We start from the raw sequence: 17535 nt of genomic DNA on the forward strand, positions 1-17535 counted from the left end.
ACTGCAACAGATACAGGCAGTCCTTGATTTACAACTATACTTTGAGTCTAAAATGTCTGTTTCTTAAAGTTGCCAAGGTTGGACGCCTCTGCTTTAACTGATGGCGTCTGCCACATTCTCTCCCTGCCTGGACCATCATGCTAGCAATAGTGTCACAGACAGGCAGTGCTAACTCCAGCAGGGCCTGGGATTAACAAACACAATGCTTGAGCATATTAGGTGTGTTTTGCCTGGTTTGCCTGGCAAGCCAGTTGTTGTGATTTTAGATTTATTATCAAGTTTTCTTTGCAAGATCTGATCAAAATCACGACAAAAACAAATCTCTGGAGTGACGTGTAAGAATGGAGATGCCATTGTGATGTCTCACCTTGATTTTTATTCTGCTACATTTGGACTTTCCTGTAAGTCAACCTGTAGCCAATGATGAAGGACTCGGTTCAAAAAAAAAATCCATCTTTGCCCTAAGATATTTTGGGGCATTAAAGATAAAGGTTCCCCTTGCACATATGTGCTAGTCGTTCTTGACTCTAGGGGGCAGTGCTCATCTCCATTTCAAAGTCGAAGAGTCAGCGCTGTCTGAAGACGTCTCCGTGGTCCTGTGGCCGGCATGACTAAACGTTGAAGGCGCTTTTACCTTCCCACCAAAGGTGGTTCCTATTTTTCTACTTGCATTTTTTTACATGCTTTCGAACTGCTAGGTTGGCAGAAGCTGGGACAAGTAACAGGAGCTCACTCTGTTACGCAGTGCTAGGGATTCAAACCGCCGAACTGCCGACCCTTCTGATCGACAAGCTCAGCGTCTTAGCCACTGAGCCACCACATCCCTACTTTGGGGCATTATGGATTCTCAAATGGACATTTGCTTTGAGCTGGCTAGCATCGTGTCCAACAGATCCTAACTGAATCCAGGCCTTTTGGGTTAGGTGGACTTTCCATTTACTTTGGGGCGTTTCCTTAGCTGCCAGCCTGACAGCTTTTTTCAGGATGTTAGTGGTGCTGCCGGGACAATGTTTCTCCTGTATTGTGCATGAAAGCTGCAGAGAACAAAAGAGATGCCTCCAAGTCTACTTGTTCGCCATATACGCACAAGCAAGCTTAGTTAAATCTGGTCTTTTGTTTCACCAGCATTCTCATCCTGTCTCTTTAAAGGCTTGATGTCAACATGCCATATAAAAGGAGGCCCCATCAGGGTCAGACCGAGTTCTTCCCATCCAAATCTCCACTGACATCATTAATCATTAGAAACTGTAGCAGCCAGGAACAGACTATCCGATCTCCCCCCTTCTGCCACTATGTTTGTGACTACATCTCCCACTACACTGAGCAGGAAAGCCAAAGGGGAAGAGATTCTGGAAGTTTGAATTTATTGTTTTCGGCTACGTGAGGCTGTCTGCTCCTGCTACGGGAAAATAATAACTGCCAGAGGTTGGGATTTGAATGTGTTGTGGCCCGCCAGTGGCCAGCGAATCTGGCAGCAGAGTCGGACAGTGAGGAGGTTGGGGAGGAACATGGGCCAGTCCTGGGGGCTGAGGAAAGCTCGGACGAGGGCTCTGCGTTGAAGAGAGGGAGTTAGACAGCAGTGAGGCAGAGGAACAGCTGGAGCCTTTTCCCAGTGCGTGCATGCGCAGAGCTGCCAGAAGACAAGAAAGCAGGGTCGACTTGGGAGTAAATCCACACCTTGGAGGTGATTGGCCCCTCCCATAGGAAACAAAAGAGGAGCGAACGGGGAGTGGGCTTTTGCAGAAAACAATTCGTTCATTTGGTTGTTTCAAGAGTGGAAAGGTCTGTTTGTGACGATAAGACTCTCTGTGCCAAGTTTTGCCTTGCTCTGCATTTGGAAACTAGTTATCTGGCAGCTCTCCAAATGAGATAAGGTTCGTGTTGATAAATATTCCTTGGAAAGACTCTTTGCTAAACCTTGCTGGACTGTGAATGAAAGGAATTCACGGTTGTGTAAAAAAAAGGGGGCTTTGCCGGGACCAAGACACTGCTTCTTGCTTTCTAAGGAAGCCTGGGTCGGAACAGAATGTAGCAATAACCACTGGGGGCCAGCTGAGTAAGTTTTGGAAAACGAGAGGGGTTAAGATTTTTATGTGACTTTAAAATTAAAAAAGAAAGGCAGCTTGGTCATAACATGCCTAATATACCAGTCACTGGAAGGAAGGAAGACTGGTTGATTGGTGTTAACATTCTGTGTGATGCCACGACGAGGAAAAGAAATGGGAGGAAAAATATGAAACTCAGTGGAAAAAGGAGAAGGGGCTACTTTGGCACCTGCTGGCTGGACCACTATAAAATATGACACTGAGATGACCAGGGTGAATCTGAAGGAGGTATTGAGGGACAGAGAGGCATGGAAAGTGCTGATCCGTAGAATGGCCAAATGGCTGACAGCCAAGGGGACATGCAGATCAAAGTTGAACAGTTATGGAAAAAGAAATCTGCTGTTGCACCAATCATGATTGGAGATTTCAGAGCAATACTTACAAAGACTCCTTCGATATTTAGACTTTTTAAATTTATCAGACCTGAGCATCCTAATTTTACAACAATAACAACAACAACAGTAAACACTGCTTAGATCTGCCTAATCCTCGCACACTACCTGGTTCAGGGTTTTATGTTTCCACCCATCTGTGTATTGAATTGTAGATTATCCATATAATAACAATAATAATGTTGAGGCCAAAATGATGTTTACTTTTGAGAAAACCTGTGGAACAACTTTCTGCTATCTGTTGTCATGGCACCAGCAGAAGAGTGTACCTGTCCTTTAGAGGTACTAGTAACTCTTAAGTTGCTTTTGCCCACAAGTTTTCCCCTACTTGGTTCATGTCCCAGAAGAGTCAAAGAATTGGCTGAAAATTCTCTGGTTATGGATTTACCATACACTGTATTGAAAAAATCTATTCTATAACAGTGCACCTTGACCATGGAAACTTTCAGGTGTGTGGAGCACACATTAGAAAGTTGCTGAAATGGAGAAACACCAGCTTGTAAAATAGGGATGAATTCAACCTGGAGCTGTGCATTTTCTTGGCAGACCACTCTGCTCTCTGAAGGCTACAAACAACTCTAGATTAATAATCTACCGACCTCCAACTAAGGGGTCATAACCTATACCATGGTTTTCCCTCTTTTTCATGAAGGTCATACTAACAGCAATTTGCAAAGAGAGTAGGAATTAATTGGAGAAAAGAGATCAGTTGGGGGGGAGGGGCAAAGAATTCAGGTATGTCAAGCTGGATGGAATCCAGACTGAATGTCAATGACCAATCAGGAGTTTTGCTCTATGAATTTCAATTATTGTATTCAACTTCTGTTCCCTAGGTCTCAATCAGAGGTGGTATTCAGCAGGTTCTGACCAGTTCTGGAGAACCGGTAGCAGAAATTTTAAGTAGTTCGGAGAACTGATAAATACCTGTGACTGGCCCCGCCCCCATCTATTCTCTGCCTCTTGAGTCCCAGCTGATCAGGAAGAAATGGGGATTTTGCATTAACCTTCCCCTGGAGTAGGGAGGGAATGGAGATTTTACAGTATCCTTCCCCTGCCACGCCCACCAAGCCACACCCACAGAACCAGTAGTAAAAAAAATTGAATCCCACAACTGGTCTCAACCATATCTCCATTGCCTCTCCAGTGAAATTTCAACCTCGCCATATTTTCCCCCCCTCTATTGTCCCACCTGAGGTTTTGCAGCTATTCTGCCCTGTTTCATCCACTTAACAGCTTGTTTGGATTCTTTTAGGCCTGCTCTACAGAAAACAGGAGAAATGTTGAAGGGCTGTGTTTTGTGAATGGGTCGAAAAGAGAGGGATAGAAACATACCCATCGCAGAAGCGCTGGTAAAAAATAAAGGGAAGATAGAGAAGACAACTTTGAAAAGCCAGAAAAAAAGGGAAAGAAAGAAACGTAAGTAACAGTTAACAGAAACAAATCTTGTAGAGTATAAGTATAAATCAAAAGAAGGAAACACAATTACAGTGGTATTACATTTGTGTCTTTAGTTCAGGGCTGACGTGTCAACCTGAAAAATGCAAATGTTGTATCCTGTTCCAGTTTAGTTTCTGGTCAAATAAGTTTTGAATTTTTAGTATTGTTTAAAAAAAAACCCAATAACCTGTTTTATCAGAAAAGGAGACGCAGAGAAGAAAACAGTGGGAATCTTAAGACAGTTACAAGATGCATAAAGTTTGGGACTGCAACTGCCACAAACTATGCCAGCTCTGGATCGTAACGATGCTTTTGGTCCCAAATATCTGGAAGGCATCAGACTGCATATTATTGTTCTACTGTATCACCTTCAAATCTTTAGAAAGCTATTGCGTGTGCACAAAACAACCCAAAAATTAAAGAATAAACTAAGAAGGCATGTGAAAACTAGAAAAGGGAATCATTTTATAACTAGACTTAATCAATGAAATTGGGGCGGGGATAAAAGCACTAAATTAGAGATTAGGAGACCACAAGTTATCCTGTAGTCCTGCTACCGTACAGCCTGAAAACAGCTCGGTCACTTTGGGTCAGTATATACTGTATATCCCTCTCTCTCAATCCTCCTACCAAGGCAACAAACAGCTGAAAAACGTTGCCAAGAGTACTGCTAAGACTCGTCCACGTAGTCACCAAGAATCAAGACTTGACTTGAAGGAGATGAGAAGTGATGGAAGAGGGAGAAATCAATAGAGGGTGACCAATATTAAAGAAAGAGGCAGGGGGAAAAAAACCTATCTGTAAAAGAATATGCACCTTTAGCCCATCGTGGCATGCATGCTGTGTTATATACCAGTCCTTACCACAATTTGATCCCAAATTTCCATGCTGAGCAAGACAGATAAATATGAGCGAGTTGCCAAGCGTCCAAATTTTGATCACATGACCATGGGGATGCTGCAACGCTCGTGAAAAATGATCAAGCCACTTTTCTCGGAGGTGCTGTAACGTTGAACATTCACTAAATGAATGGTTGTAAGTCGAGGAATGATGGCCAAAGCTTATTAATAAAGGCAAGCACAATATGGAAGAATGACAACAGGCCATTCGTGGGATTCAGCCAGTTCGTACCACTTCGGGAGAACAGGTTGTTAACTTTCTAAGCAGTTTAGTGAACTGGTTGTTGGAAGAAATCATTAGGGCAGAAAACCAGTTGTTAAATTATTTGAATCCCATCACCGCAACAGGCTTTTACTACAGGCATACTTTCGAGATACTGTGGCTTTGGTTTCCAACCACAATAAAGCGAGTAACACCATACAGCAAGTCTGACAACTTTTTTTGTTTCTAAGTGCATATAAAAGTTCTATTTATGCTATACTGCCATCTATTAAGTTTGCCAATAGCATTAGGCTTTTTTTAAAAAAGTACATAACTTAATTTTTTTTTTAAAAAAAAACTTTATCGCTAAAAAAATTACTAATCATCATCTAAAGCCTTCAGCAAGTCATAACCTTTTGCCGATGGAGAGCCTTGTAAAAAAAAAATTGTCGTATTTGCATGGGGCAATAAAACATAGGTATGCTTGTACTTCAGAAACACTTTGCCAACCACTTCACAATGTCAACAATGACAGGCGACAACTCTAAATTGCACACTCAGTAGAACCCATCTCTGGGAATACAGAGAAAAGGCTACACTAAATATCCACAACATAGATTGCACGTGGAAACAATTAAGGTGCCTATCCAAATACCAGGAAGGGTATATTTAGCCGGTATCACACACATTAATTACTAAAATCCCAACATGCACACTTACCCCTCAGTTGCACACTATATTCTGCCATCCCCATAATTTCCACTTGTACTTAGTAGGCACAAGGAAAACAATCACATAGAAGAAGCATTTGGAAAAAAATAGACCAGGTTTTTGGGCAAGGAATGGCTTTCAAAGAAAAGGTGTCCTATCCTTTTTAAAGAGAATTAGAGATTTAATTTTAAGAGAATGGAGATTTATGTAGACCATATCACCATCTACTCCAGTGGTTCCCAACGTGGGTCCTATGCTCCAGGGGGGGTTGATTTTTAATGGGGGGCAATTTGAACCTTGTTTAAACCAAGTTAATGGCCTTTTAGGCTTCCTCCTGTGGGTAGAGTTCACTTTTTGATTAAAGTAAAAATTATATGTCACAAGGGATGGAGGGAGGGGGGCATCAGGATTTTCGAGATGCTTAGAGGGAGCATGACCAAATAAAGGCTGGGAACCACTGATCTATTTGCAACTCCCCTCCCATCACCTTTTAGTTTCTTACTCAAAAAATCAACAACAACAAAAATCAATTAAGCAAGCAAAGATGGATTTGCAACAGAATACATTTTGACAAGCAACCCCATCAAAATTCATTCTGAACTTATTCAAAGATCAAGAAGACATTCTCAGGGCAGAACTCACAAAAAAGAGCCAACAGAAAAGGTTCTGCAAAGCCCTGGAGAAGAAGAATTGTAGCAACTGACTGGATCCTGGGCCAGGTTTTTAATGCCTTAACCCTAGATTTCCACATTGGTGGAAAAACCTCATTTACCAACACAAATAAACGTGGGAGAAAGGAAACTCCTGCGAAATTAAATCCTTTTTAAAGCAGTGGTTCCCAATTGGGGCTCACGTCCCACAGAGGGGCAATTTGATTTTTAATGGGGGGCAATTTGGACCTTGTTTAAACCAAGTTAATGGCCTTTTAGAGGTCCTCCGCGTGAGTAGAGTTCATTTGTTGAGTAAAGAAATAATTATATGGGAGGGGGGGGGGATTTCAGGATTTTAGAGATGCTTAAGTGGGGCAGGGCCAAATAAAGGTTGGGGACCACTGCTTTAAAGGCATCCACGCATTCATTCACATACATACACGCATACAGGTGTGCAGCCAGTTCTGGGTCTGTTCGGCGAACGGACGCGCCGCCTTTCCCCAAACCCCGGTGGCCAACGGCAGCAAGCGGCTCTGCAGAGGTGGCGAGAGGCGACCGAGCCAAGCGCCCCGCCGCTTCCCCGCATCCGCTCGGAACTTCCCCGAAAGAGGAGCTGCGGGGTGGGCGAGGGGCGGCCGGAGAAGACTGACGCCCAGCAGCCCGTCCTGTCTGCGGCTCCGGGAGTGGAGGGAGGGGGAGATATCGAAGGGCCGGGCCGGTCCGACTCACCTCCTTGATCTTCAGCCGCCGGACGCGGGTGTCGGGTTCCTCGGTGCCGCCTCTGCTGCCGCCCAGCAAGGGATGGCGGAGACGCTGCCGGAACGCCGCGTAGTCGAAACGGAACGGGGCCGGCGTCTGCTGCAAGGGGGGAGCCGAGGCGCCCTGCTCGGCGGGCGGGAGGCGCGGCGGGCGGGTCCGTCGGGAGGCCGGTTCGGAGTGCGGGAGGTCGGGCGGGTCGCGGAGGGGGCGCGAGGGCAGCGGCGGCGGGGCGGGCGGGCTGGCGTTGGCGGGCAGGTGGCGGGCCAGGCCGGGTCCCGGCGGAGGGCTGCGGGGGGTTTCCAGCTCGGCTCCGGCGTGGCGGGGCAGGAAGAGGCGCTTGACGCGGGAGGAGTCCGGCAGCAAGAAGAGGGCGCCGAAGCAGAGCGTGAGCAGGCCCGAGAGGAAGAGCAGGAAAAGGAACTTCTGCGGCAGCCGCAGCGCCGACGGCGGCCAGCCCGGCCACTTCCGCGGCAGCAGCATGGGAGCTCCGCGAGGGCCGGCTAAGGGGGCTCCCTCCGGCCGCCACGCAGCACCACGCGCCCCGCCCGGGAGTCCGACCCTGCCCAAAGAGCCTCTCCGGAGCCGCTTGGATTCGCCCGGCTCGGCAACTCGACTTCACCAACGGCTAGGGAGCTTGACGCGCGTCGTCCTCCGCTCGTCTGAAGCGGGCTGCGCCAAAGCCCGGTTCCAGCCCAGAGCGCCGACGGACTGGGAAGAAAGTTCTCACCGCCCCGGAGAAGCGGCTCCGTCGACTGGAGGAGAAGTTGCAGAGTTGCCGGACGAGATGCTCCGAGGGACAGGGCGGGGAGGGGCCAGTCTTCCTCCTCCTCCTCCTCCTCTTCCCCTCCCTCCGCTTTGCAGGCACTTGGCTCCTCTTCGGGGGCACCGGACTTCCCCTCCCTGCCCGGAGTCTACAGCCCAGGCATCGCCGTCCTGCGGAGGGGAGGGAGGGGGGCAACCCCGGCCGGATCGACGGGTCAGGGGGTCGCGGGGGTCTCCCTCCGGCTTTTCCTGCCTCGGCCCGTCCCCGCCGCTGCTAACGGGTAGCGGAGGAGCCGCTCTCCGGTCGCTTCGGGCTCAGAGCCGGATGGTCGGCGGGTTCATGATGCAGCATTTCTGGAGGACGGAAGAGCCGGAGCTGCTCGCTCAGCGCCAGGGGTCGGGGCGCGCCGCCTGCCGCCCCACGCGCCGCCCGACGTCTCCCCAGCCGCGCCGGCCGCTCTCTCGCCATCCACGTCGGGCCGCCCCCCTCCTCCTGCCCGGACTCAGCCCCAGCTCCGGCCGGCTCCCAGCGGCATCCTCGTGGCTTCCCCGCACGGCTCCTCCCGGGGATAGTCAGCCGGCTGTTTCGGGAGAAGCCGAGCATCCGCCTCCTCCCGCCGGCCAAAGGGGAGGCTCCACCCAGGCGCGGGAGGAGGAGGAGAGCCACGCAGGGCGACACGCGGGAGCGCTCAGCAGCGGCGGCGGCTCCGATCCCGCCGGCCTCTCGGGAGGGGAGGCATCCCCGGCGTCGCCGGCCGGCCCCGCAGGGACGCCAATCCGGGGCGGAATCGGCTTTTGAATCGTCCGCCGGTTGTTTTCTTTGGCTCCCCCGCTCAGGCGCTTTCCGACTTAGGTGGCTCCTCCTCCTCCTCCTCCTCCCCGAAGAAGAAGAAACGGCTCCCAACTTTTTCCCCTTCCCGGCTCATGGGCGAGGGAGGGAGGCAGGTGCCGGGGCCGCGGAGAGGGTTAGTTGGCGGGGGGTGGAGGGGAATCTCCCGCCTGGCGCTAGGCTCGGCCGCGGCGATGGGGAAGGCGGGGGGGCCTCAGGCGCCCCACGCTCGCTTGCTGAGCATCCATCGCCGGTCTCTCGCCCAGACGGGCCCCGAAGTCTCGGCAACCGCCCGCGGCGGCTGGGATTGTCTCCACCTCCGCTCTTGGGATGCCCGCGATGGGCAGCGACAACGTGTCCTCGCCGCGGACGGCCAAGGGCTCCCCGGTGCCCCTGAAGGCGCCGGGAGGGGCGGTTCTTTCCACCCCACCGGGCTGCGGAGGAAGGCAGCGGGCCCGAGGGAAGCTGCTCCCGCTGGCCGGTCGGCCGGGCAAAGGCAAAGCGAAGCAGCTGCAGCAGACCGTCTCTTGCCCTTAATGTGCCGGCAGCGGGGCGCCGCTCTCAGGCGGCATCGCTTCCAGTAAGACTCGCCGACCGCACCGACTGCAGCTGGGTTCGACTGCGACAGCAGCTCTTCCCCCCCCCTCGCCCGTCCGCCGCCAACCCCGCCTCCCCGCCCTGGCCCCGCCTTCCTCCTCAAGCCCCGCCCCCCGTAGCCCGGCCTCTTCGCGCTTCTGACTCTCTTCAATGGGCCCGTTGCCGCCGGACTCCCCCCTGGGGGGGTGGAGCTTCGCGGCGAGGGTGGGGGGTGCTCTAGCGCCGGCCCCTCCTCCGCCCGTTTTTGTTTACCAGAGAGGCCGGCGAGACCGCGCTGGGCTCCCGAAGCCGCCGTTCTGATTGGCTGGACGTGCTGCGGCTCGTTGAAGAGGGAGAAAGCGGGGAGGGCGGGGGGTCGCGGTGAAAGATGCTGGAGCACTGCGGGGGGGGGAGGCGCTGCTTGTTTTAACGCATGGATGGATATTCTCTCCCCCCCCCTTAAAACAGCATCGCTGCTCTTGAACGGCCCGCGCATTGCTTGTGTTATATAAGCCTCTCTTGCCTCTCAGCGTCCTCCGTAATTCTGGGAACTACGACTCCCAGAATCCCCAGGGTGTGGGTCATCCTGCTTGAGAAGTGGGATGGGAGCACATCTGGAAGGCGCGGAGGTTATAGCGCCATAAGGACGCCTTGGCTTTCTGCTTCCCGCGAGTTAATTCGGCTGCCCCTCCGGAGCCCCCTTTCAGAAAACCATGTCTGGGTTTACGAACCACCTATGCCTGGTCCTCAGAAAAGCCAGGGTTTGGCCCACCCAATTTGGGGGCATTTGCAGAAGGGGAAACATGCAAAGGCATCCAGATGTGCCACTCCAGCGATACAGCACTGTTATATACCATTGGCAGTCGGTGTGTTGATTCCTGGGGGGGCTGCATGGACTACTAGTCTCTGCAGTTTTCTTGGCAAGATTTTTGGAAGTGGATTGCCATTGTCTCCTCCTTAGGGCTGAGAGGGAGTGACCAGCCCAAAGTCAACCTTGCTGGCTTTGTACTTAAGGCATGCCTAGAACTCAATCTCAGCTTCTAGCCTGATGCCTTGATGATGATGATGTTTGTCCATCGTGTTCGAAGAGGACCTTGAAATCTAACAGGTTGTGGGCCGTCCACGATGTGTCCGCAGGTGGCTGGTAAGGCCTATACGGGCACCAAATATTCTGCCACATGTTGGGCAGAAATGTGTGGGCATTACTGTTGCAGCATTTGCAGCTCTGCCTCTGCTGAGTACCTCGCTTCTCTTGTGCTGTGGTTGTCCTTCTGTCCTCAGATGCCTGGCAGCCTTGGTGGATCGGCGTGTGCCATGTGGATCGATCTTGTGCCAGGGTTTCCCAGGAGGTGGTGTCGATGTCCAGGGACTTGAAGAAGGCTTCCAACGTGTCTTTGCATCGCTTCCTTTGTCCCTGTGCGATCACTTTCCTTGAGACAGCTCACCATGGAGAGGCTGTTTGGGGATGCGATGGTCTGGCATCCTTGCAACATGGCCTGCCCAGTGTGTCTGGGCTTTCATCAGCAGGGTGTGAACGGATGGTAGGCCTGCTCTGGAGGGGACCTCTGTGCCTGGTGCCTGGTGCCTTGTCCTGCCACCGGATCCTCAGAATTCTACGTAGGCAGATTGTGTGGAAGTGGTTCAAATGAGCGTGCCTCCTGTATATGGTCCAAGTCTCACTGGCATACATCAGGGTAGCTAGCACGGCATACCTCAGCCTGATGCCTTAGCCATTATATGAAACTGGCCCTATGTTATACCTTTGGTACTTGCATATTTGAATCTGACCAAAAAGGAAAAAAAGAAGGAAAGAAATGAAACAACATTTGCTCACCTTTTTCTGTTAGAAGGCATATTTCTTCAAGGAGAATAAATCACCATCTAGAATCCAGAGAGAAAGCTTCTCCTAATGAACTGCAGCTGCCTTGAAGCTTGTAAATCATTAAAATCTCTGCCTTGCACTTGACTCCCGATGACTTAATGGACACAACCATCCAGTTTTCCTAGTAACAGTTCCAGAAAAGGGCCTTTTCCAGGATGTTTTTCTGTCCATAATAAACAATTAGAACCTGCAACATTTTACCAGAATCTTTCCAACAATGATCATCCATTGTCGTAAGACCTATGACCACAATTGGGATCAGAATTTCTGTTACTAAGCAAAGTGGTTAAGTGAGTTGCACCCAATTTTACAACATGTTTTACCATGGTTGTTACAGGAATCACCAATTCAGTGGTTCTGTAGGTGTGGCTTGGTGGGCATGGCAGGGGAAAGATACTGCAAAATCTCCATTCCCTCCCCACTAAACATTTTCCTGTGCAGGGCAAGAAGAGAAGATCCAGCTGATCAGCTGGGACTCTGATCAGCTGGGACTTGGGAGGCATCAAATAGATCAGGGGCGGGGCTAGCCAAAGTTGGTATTTGCTGGTTCTTCAAACTACTCAAACTTTCCGCTATTGGTTCGTAAGAACCAGTCAGAACTGGCTGAATACCATCTCTGGCCATTGTTAAGGGAAACGAGAACCTTACTTGCCAGAAGTCAACTGGGAAGGTTGCACATGGTAATCATGTGTTCCCGGGACAGAACACATAAATACATGCCGTTGCCAAGTACCCAGATTTTCATCATATCAACTTTAGGGATGCTGCAACAGTCATGCGAGGACCAATTGCAGGGGTGAAATTCAGCAGGTTCTGGAGAACCGATAGCGGAAATTTTGAGTAGTTCAGAGAACCGGCAAATACGATCTCTGGCTGGCCCCAGAGTGGGGAGGGAATGGAGATTTTGCAGTATCCTTCCCTTGCCATGCCCACCAAGCCCTGCCCACAGAGCACGTAGTTAAAAAAAAAGAATTTCCCCACTGACCAGTTGTAAGTTATTTTTCCAGTGCCATTCTAACTTTGAAATATTGCTAAACAGGTGGATATAAGTCGAAGACTATGTGTATCCTTGGGTAACCAAAAAGAAAAACCCACCGAGCAGGCAGCCACTATGATTTAAAGAATTCACTAATTTTAACTAGGCTGATATAGCACTTCAATCATTGATCACAGCTTAGCAACTTAACAGTCCTACTAGGTGTCCGGACAATTAACACAACTAAGAATTAGATCTAGATAAAGACCATACATGCATGCATCTAAAATAATAAGGGCAACATAATCAGAAAACTATGCTCACACAAACAATTTTATGCAATAGTGGCAAATGTATAGCTTGGGTGTAGGATGAGGGTGAAGGTTCATTCTCTGAGCTTTCCCATCACAAGACCCTCACTTGACATTCCCACACCTGACAACATTTACTGACCACATCCAGTGGTGGGTTGCTATTACCTTCACTACCGGTACGCTGCTCGTGGTCCATTCGTGCACATGCCGGATGTGCGCTGTGCACAAGCCCAACATGCGCTGCGCACTCATGCGCACTTCACCCCTGCAACACCCAGCTGCTCGTCAGAGGTTGCGCAGGTGCTGCACACTGTGCGCACATGCGCAATTGGCCCTATTGCCTTAAAAACAGGTATAGAACGCAAGCGGGTGGGTGGGTCAAATGAGCCACCGTACCGATATGGTGGCTACTGCTCCGGACTACTGCCTGTACGGCGTTACTGGGCCGTACTGGCTGGAACCCACCACTGACCACATCTGAAGCTGTTATAAACAGAAGAATACCAACACTGACATTCCCTAAACTCCACTGTAGATGTTACTTAACCTGGTAACAAAATGTTTGGAAACCAACCCACAAGCTCGGAGAACAAGCCTTCATCCTCACAAAATTCTCTATGATTCATTCTTGGATCCATCCTCAATCCAACCAGTTGTTTTAAAGCAGAAATAAATTAGGAATAAATGCTGCGGCTTTCAAACTAAAATGAACAGACATTGCAACTAAAGAGTTATTTGCAGAAATTAAGAAAAGGAAGCACAAGTGCATCCATAAATAGAAAAGCTTGCTGATTGGGAAGAGAATGCACACAACAGAAGTTGCTATTTAAATGAAGATTTCAATATGATTCTAAAATTAAAAGTGTTTTTTTTTAGGGCAGATCACTGCTGTTAAAGTAAACACTTAATTTATAATAAACAATGTGGGTAACAGAGAACTCTTTCACGGTTCAAAATCAGTCTGGGCGGAATCTATATAAAAGTCATAAATGGGTAAATAAAGGCATATTTGCAAAAGATGAGAGAAGTCATGGCAAAAGGAGGAACATTAAAAAGGGCAAATAAAAAACGAATGCCTTGCTGTGCTGTAAAGTTTACTTTTACTGGAATGAAAAGAAATACTTTGAAGGAAAATAAAACCTAATAGCCATTAGGGGGAAAAACAGGTATCTAACATCTATAGAAATAAACATGCAAAGAGGTATAGGAAGTTAGCACCCACTCCTTTCCTAAAACAATGAAATATTATAGGAAATATTGAAAAGGCAGTATATAGCCCCCATCCTCCTCAATAGAAAGCTCTGTGCATGCCCAGATGTGCGTGCGCTCCCGTTACCGAACCGGTAATGAAGATACGAGGTTTTCATGTCGGGTCTCCGTGGTCATGTGGCTGGCATGACTAAATGCCAAAGGGACACGGAACGCTGTTACCTTCCCACCAAAGTTGGTTCCTATTTTTTCTACTTGCATTTTTAAGTGCTTTCTAACTGCTAGGCTGGTAGAAGCTTGGACAAGTAACGGGAGCTCACTCCATTATGTGGCACTAGGGATTCGAACCACCTAACTGCCAATCATTCTGCTCAACAAGCTTAGCGTCTTAGCCACTGAGCCACCACGTAGGAATGCCTTAAAAAACAAATACCAAAAGCACAACTAAGAACAAATGCAATGTGATGGGGGAGGGGGGAAGACCTTAGAAGAACCCAATAGAGCTACACAAAATCCTTAACGAAAAACTGAAACATAAAAAGGACCCATAGAAACAGACAAATCACCAAGAAAGAATAGAGAGGGGTAGTTGGAAGTATAGAGATGGCAGCATATAAATTTAATAAATAAATACTAATAAATTGGTAAAGGGTTTTCTCGTCCTATATGATCAGAATAAAGAGAAGGGGAAAATATACCAATTGCCTAATGAAGATGTTAAAATACTAACAAGTTTTTAAAAAAATGGCCAAGAGGATTACTGTCTTCTCATTTTGGTTCAGGCTTCTCCAACACACACACACACACACACACACACACACACACACACACACACACACACAAATTGTGGCACCAGGAAAATTGAGGAAAGCCTGCTGAAGTGGCAGGATTAAAGCTTGAGATTGATAGAAGTCCGGTCAAGAAGTCCTTTATTTTTTTTACTTTAAATGAGTTTAAATCTCCAGGGTTAGTTGAAAGACATCCTAAAATACTTAAAGAATTAATGGATGGTCTTTTCTGTATTAACTTTGAGGAATCCCAGAGAAGCAATGAAGAACCAAGCGACCGGAGGGGAAACAAATGTGATCCATCTTCAAAGGGATAAAGTAGAATCCAACAGTTACACATAAATCAGGGACATCCCGTTTATACCTTAACTTGATCTTTCTCAACCTTGGCAACTTGAAAGCGACTTTCAACCAGCTGGGGAATTCTGGGAGTTGAAGTCCACCCATCTTAAAGTCGCCAAGCTTGAGTAAACACCTTACCCATTTATGCAATGGTTATGTAAAGCCCCAGTGGATCTTCTATGAATATCTTATTTATTTTATTTATTTATTTATTCACATTTCTAAACCGCCCCCTCTCCCAAAAAGGGACTCGGGGCGGTGTACAGTCCACAATAAATCACAGATAAAATACAAATATAAATAGGGCTATAAATATATGTATGTATGTGGAGGAGGTTAAAATTAAGAGTCCTGTACAGAGGAATAAATATGAGGCTAAAAGCCCTAAAAACAATTAAAACTAAAACATTACCCTTAAAATAACCAGATGAGAATATACTACCAGGAGTTCATAGATGTAACATTTATAATCATGCCAGGCCAGCTAGTCGGAACAGGTGAGTCTTCAATTTTGGTTTCCATGTGTATGCATAGACTAAGCCAACAAACAGAGGGAGTTTGTTGCTATAGCTATGAGTAAGGTGTTAAATTAGGAGTGGGGACTTTCAGGTTCAAATGCCCAACCCCCTCAGCTATGGAGGTTCTCTGGGAGTCTTTGAACCACTTCAACCTACTTCACGGGGCTGTTTTGAAGAAAAATAAAAGGGAGGAAGTGCTATGTGTACTATCTTGCAATATAAAAGGTAAAGGTTCCCCTTGCACATATGTGCTAGTCGTTCCTAACTCTAGGGGGCGGTGGTCATCTCCGTTTCAAAGCCGAAGAGCCAGCGCTATCCAAAGACGTTTCCGTGGTCATGTGGCCGGCATGACTAAATGCCAAAGCCACACAGAACGCTGTTACCTTCCCAACAAAGGTGGTTCCTATTTTTCTACTTGCATTTTTTAACGTGCTTTCAAACTGCTAAATTGGCAGAAGCTGGGACAAGTCACGGGAGCTCACTCCATTACGCGGCGCTAGGGATTCGAACCTCCAAGATGCTGACCTTTCTGATCGACAAGCTCAGTGTCTTAGCCACTGAGCCACCATGTCCCTCCTTGCAATATAAATTTAACTAATTCCTATTTCTTATCTCTAGGCTTCTAGAGATGATAGGAAGAGGGTAACTCTTTCATTTCCATGATCGTCAACGACCATTCCTCCATTGTGGATAATTCCAATTTTTTTGTCCATGGAAATAAAAGATCTGAAATAGGAAATATTTCCCAGGCAAGACACTGGGGGTGGTGAGGACTTCAGCCTTTGTCTCTTGAAGTTGACCCATTGATCATGTTTATATAGTATAGCTGTTTTTACACATTAAGTTGTGATTTGTGGAGTAAATTACCATTGGCTCAAGTCACAACAATGTTTCATCACAAACTACAATTTACGAACCACACAGGCTGGATTCGCGTAACATGCTAAGTGATGTACGATGAACTAGATTTTGACTGGGTTGTGTGAACACAAACTAGGTTATTAAGGCGACAACTAGTGAAACACTTTTTCAGGTGTGCATGCTTATGGAGAAATAAGTGAAAAGAGGCCAAAGAGATTTTAATCCCAAAAGTGCAAGAAAGCAGAAGTGACAATTTGAAAGATTTGTTAAAGGTGTTTTATCTATGAGACTTTAAGTTCCTCACCTTATTTTTTTCCCCTAGTTTGAGAGAAGGGTTTGTGTGTGTGTGTATCTGTGTGTGTGTGTGATCACCTTAAGTTTTGCCATCCATTCATTTATTATCTGCCTTTCTCTTGAAGATAAAGAGCTCCAGCCTGTTGAGGCCAATAAGTTAAAACCCACTGAAGGCCAACAGCCATTAAAGAAATTAAAACATCCTCAAGCAATAAAAAAAGTCAGTGTGTTTAGACAGAACCACAAATCAGGACATCAAGCCTTTTGTATCCCAAAGTCTTCTAAACAAGGTTTTATCTCTCAAATAGCCATTAAAAAGGGATAGACCTTCCACTTTGGCCACCTAATGAGAAGGAAGGATTCACTGGAGTAGAGCCTCATGCTGGGAAAGATTGAGGGCAAAAGAAGTAAGGGGCGACAGAGAATGAGGTGGCTGGATGGAGTCACTGAAGCAGTAGATATAGATATATAACGAGGAAAAAAGAATGCAGCATGGTAAATATAAAGACAGGTTTGCTGGAATATCATCCCAAAAATACGCCGGATGGAAGAGGAAAATATGCAATCACAATAATAGAAAGAGGAAAGGAGGAAAGGAAAAGTAAGCGGAGAGGAGGAGACAGGAAAGGAGAGGGAAAGAAGAAAGGAAAGGAGAGGAAGATAGGCAGTGGTAGGAAGATTAGGAGAGTGGGTGTGTAGGGGAAGAAGAGGAGAGGAGTAGGGGAGAGGAAGAAGAAAAGGAAAAGGAGAGGAGGAAAGAAGAAAGCAGAGAAGAAGGGAGGGAGAAGAGGAAGAAAAGGAAAGGAAAGTAGTGTTGTGGTAAAATAAAATAGGTGTATGGCAGGGGTGTCCAAACTTGGGAACTTTAAGACTTGTGGACTTCAACTCCCAGAATTCCCCAGCCAGCATAGCATAGCTGGCTGGGGAATTCTGAGAGTTGAAGTCCACAAGTCTTAAAGTTCCCAAGTTTGGACACCCCTGGTGTATGGGATGGTAAGCAAAGCAATCCTGATTATACATTTCAATTTG

General features: G+C 47.7%; 2 protein-coding genes across 4 annotated transcripts in view; both read right to left on the minus strand.

Annotated features, from left to right (window-relative positions):
- Positions 1 to 7773, minus strand: part of LOC309396636 (mannosyl-oligosaccharide 1,2-alpha-mannosidase IA-like) — a 190616-nt gene extending 182843 nt beyond the window's left edge. For both annotated transcript variants that reach the window (XM_081961931.1, XM_081961930.1), the window contains exon 1: positions 7126 to 7773. In XM_081961931.1, coding sequence (XP_081818057.1) covers positions 7126 to 7635 — 510 coding nt within the window. In that variant the 5' untranslated portion in view covers positions 7636 to 7773. The remainder of the gene's footprint in view (positions 1 to 7125) is intronic.
- The window catches only part of LDLRAP1 (low density lipoprotein receptor adaptor protein 1), a 632547-nt gene that overhangs the window by 450422 nt on the left and 164590 nt on the right, over positions 1 to 17535 (minus strand). The window lies entirely within an intron of this gene.

Source organism: Natrix helvetica (assembly GCF_964273705.1).
Source record: "Natrix helvetica genome assembly, chromosome: 9".
Classification (NCBI taxonomy): domain Eukaryota; kingdom Metazoa; phylum Chordata; class Lepidosauria; order Squamata; family Natricidae; genus Natrix; species Natrix helvetica.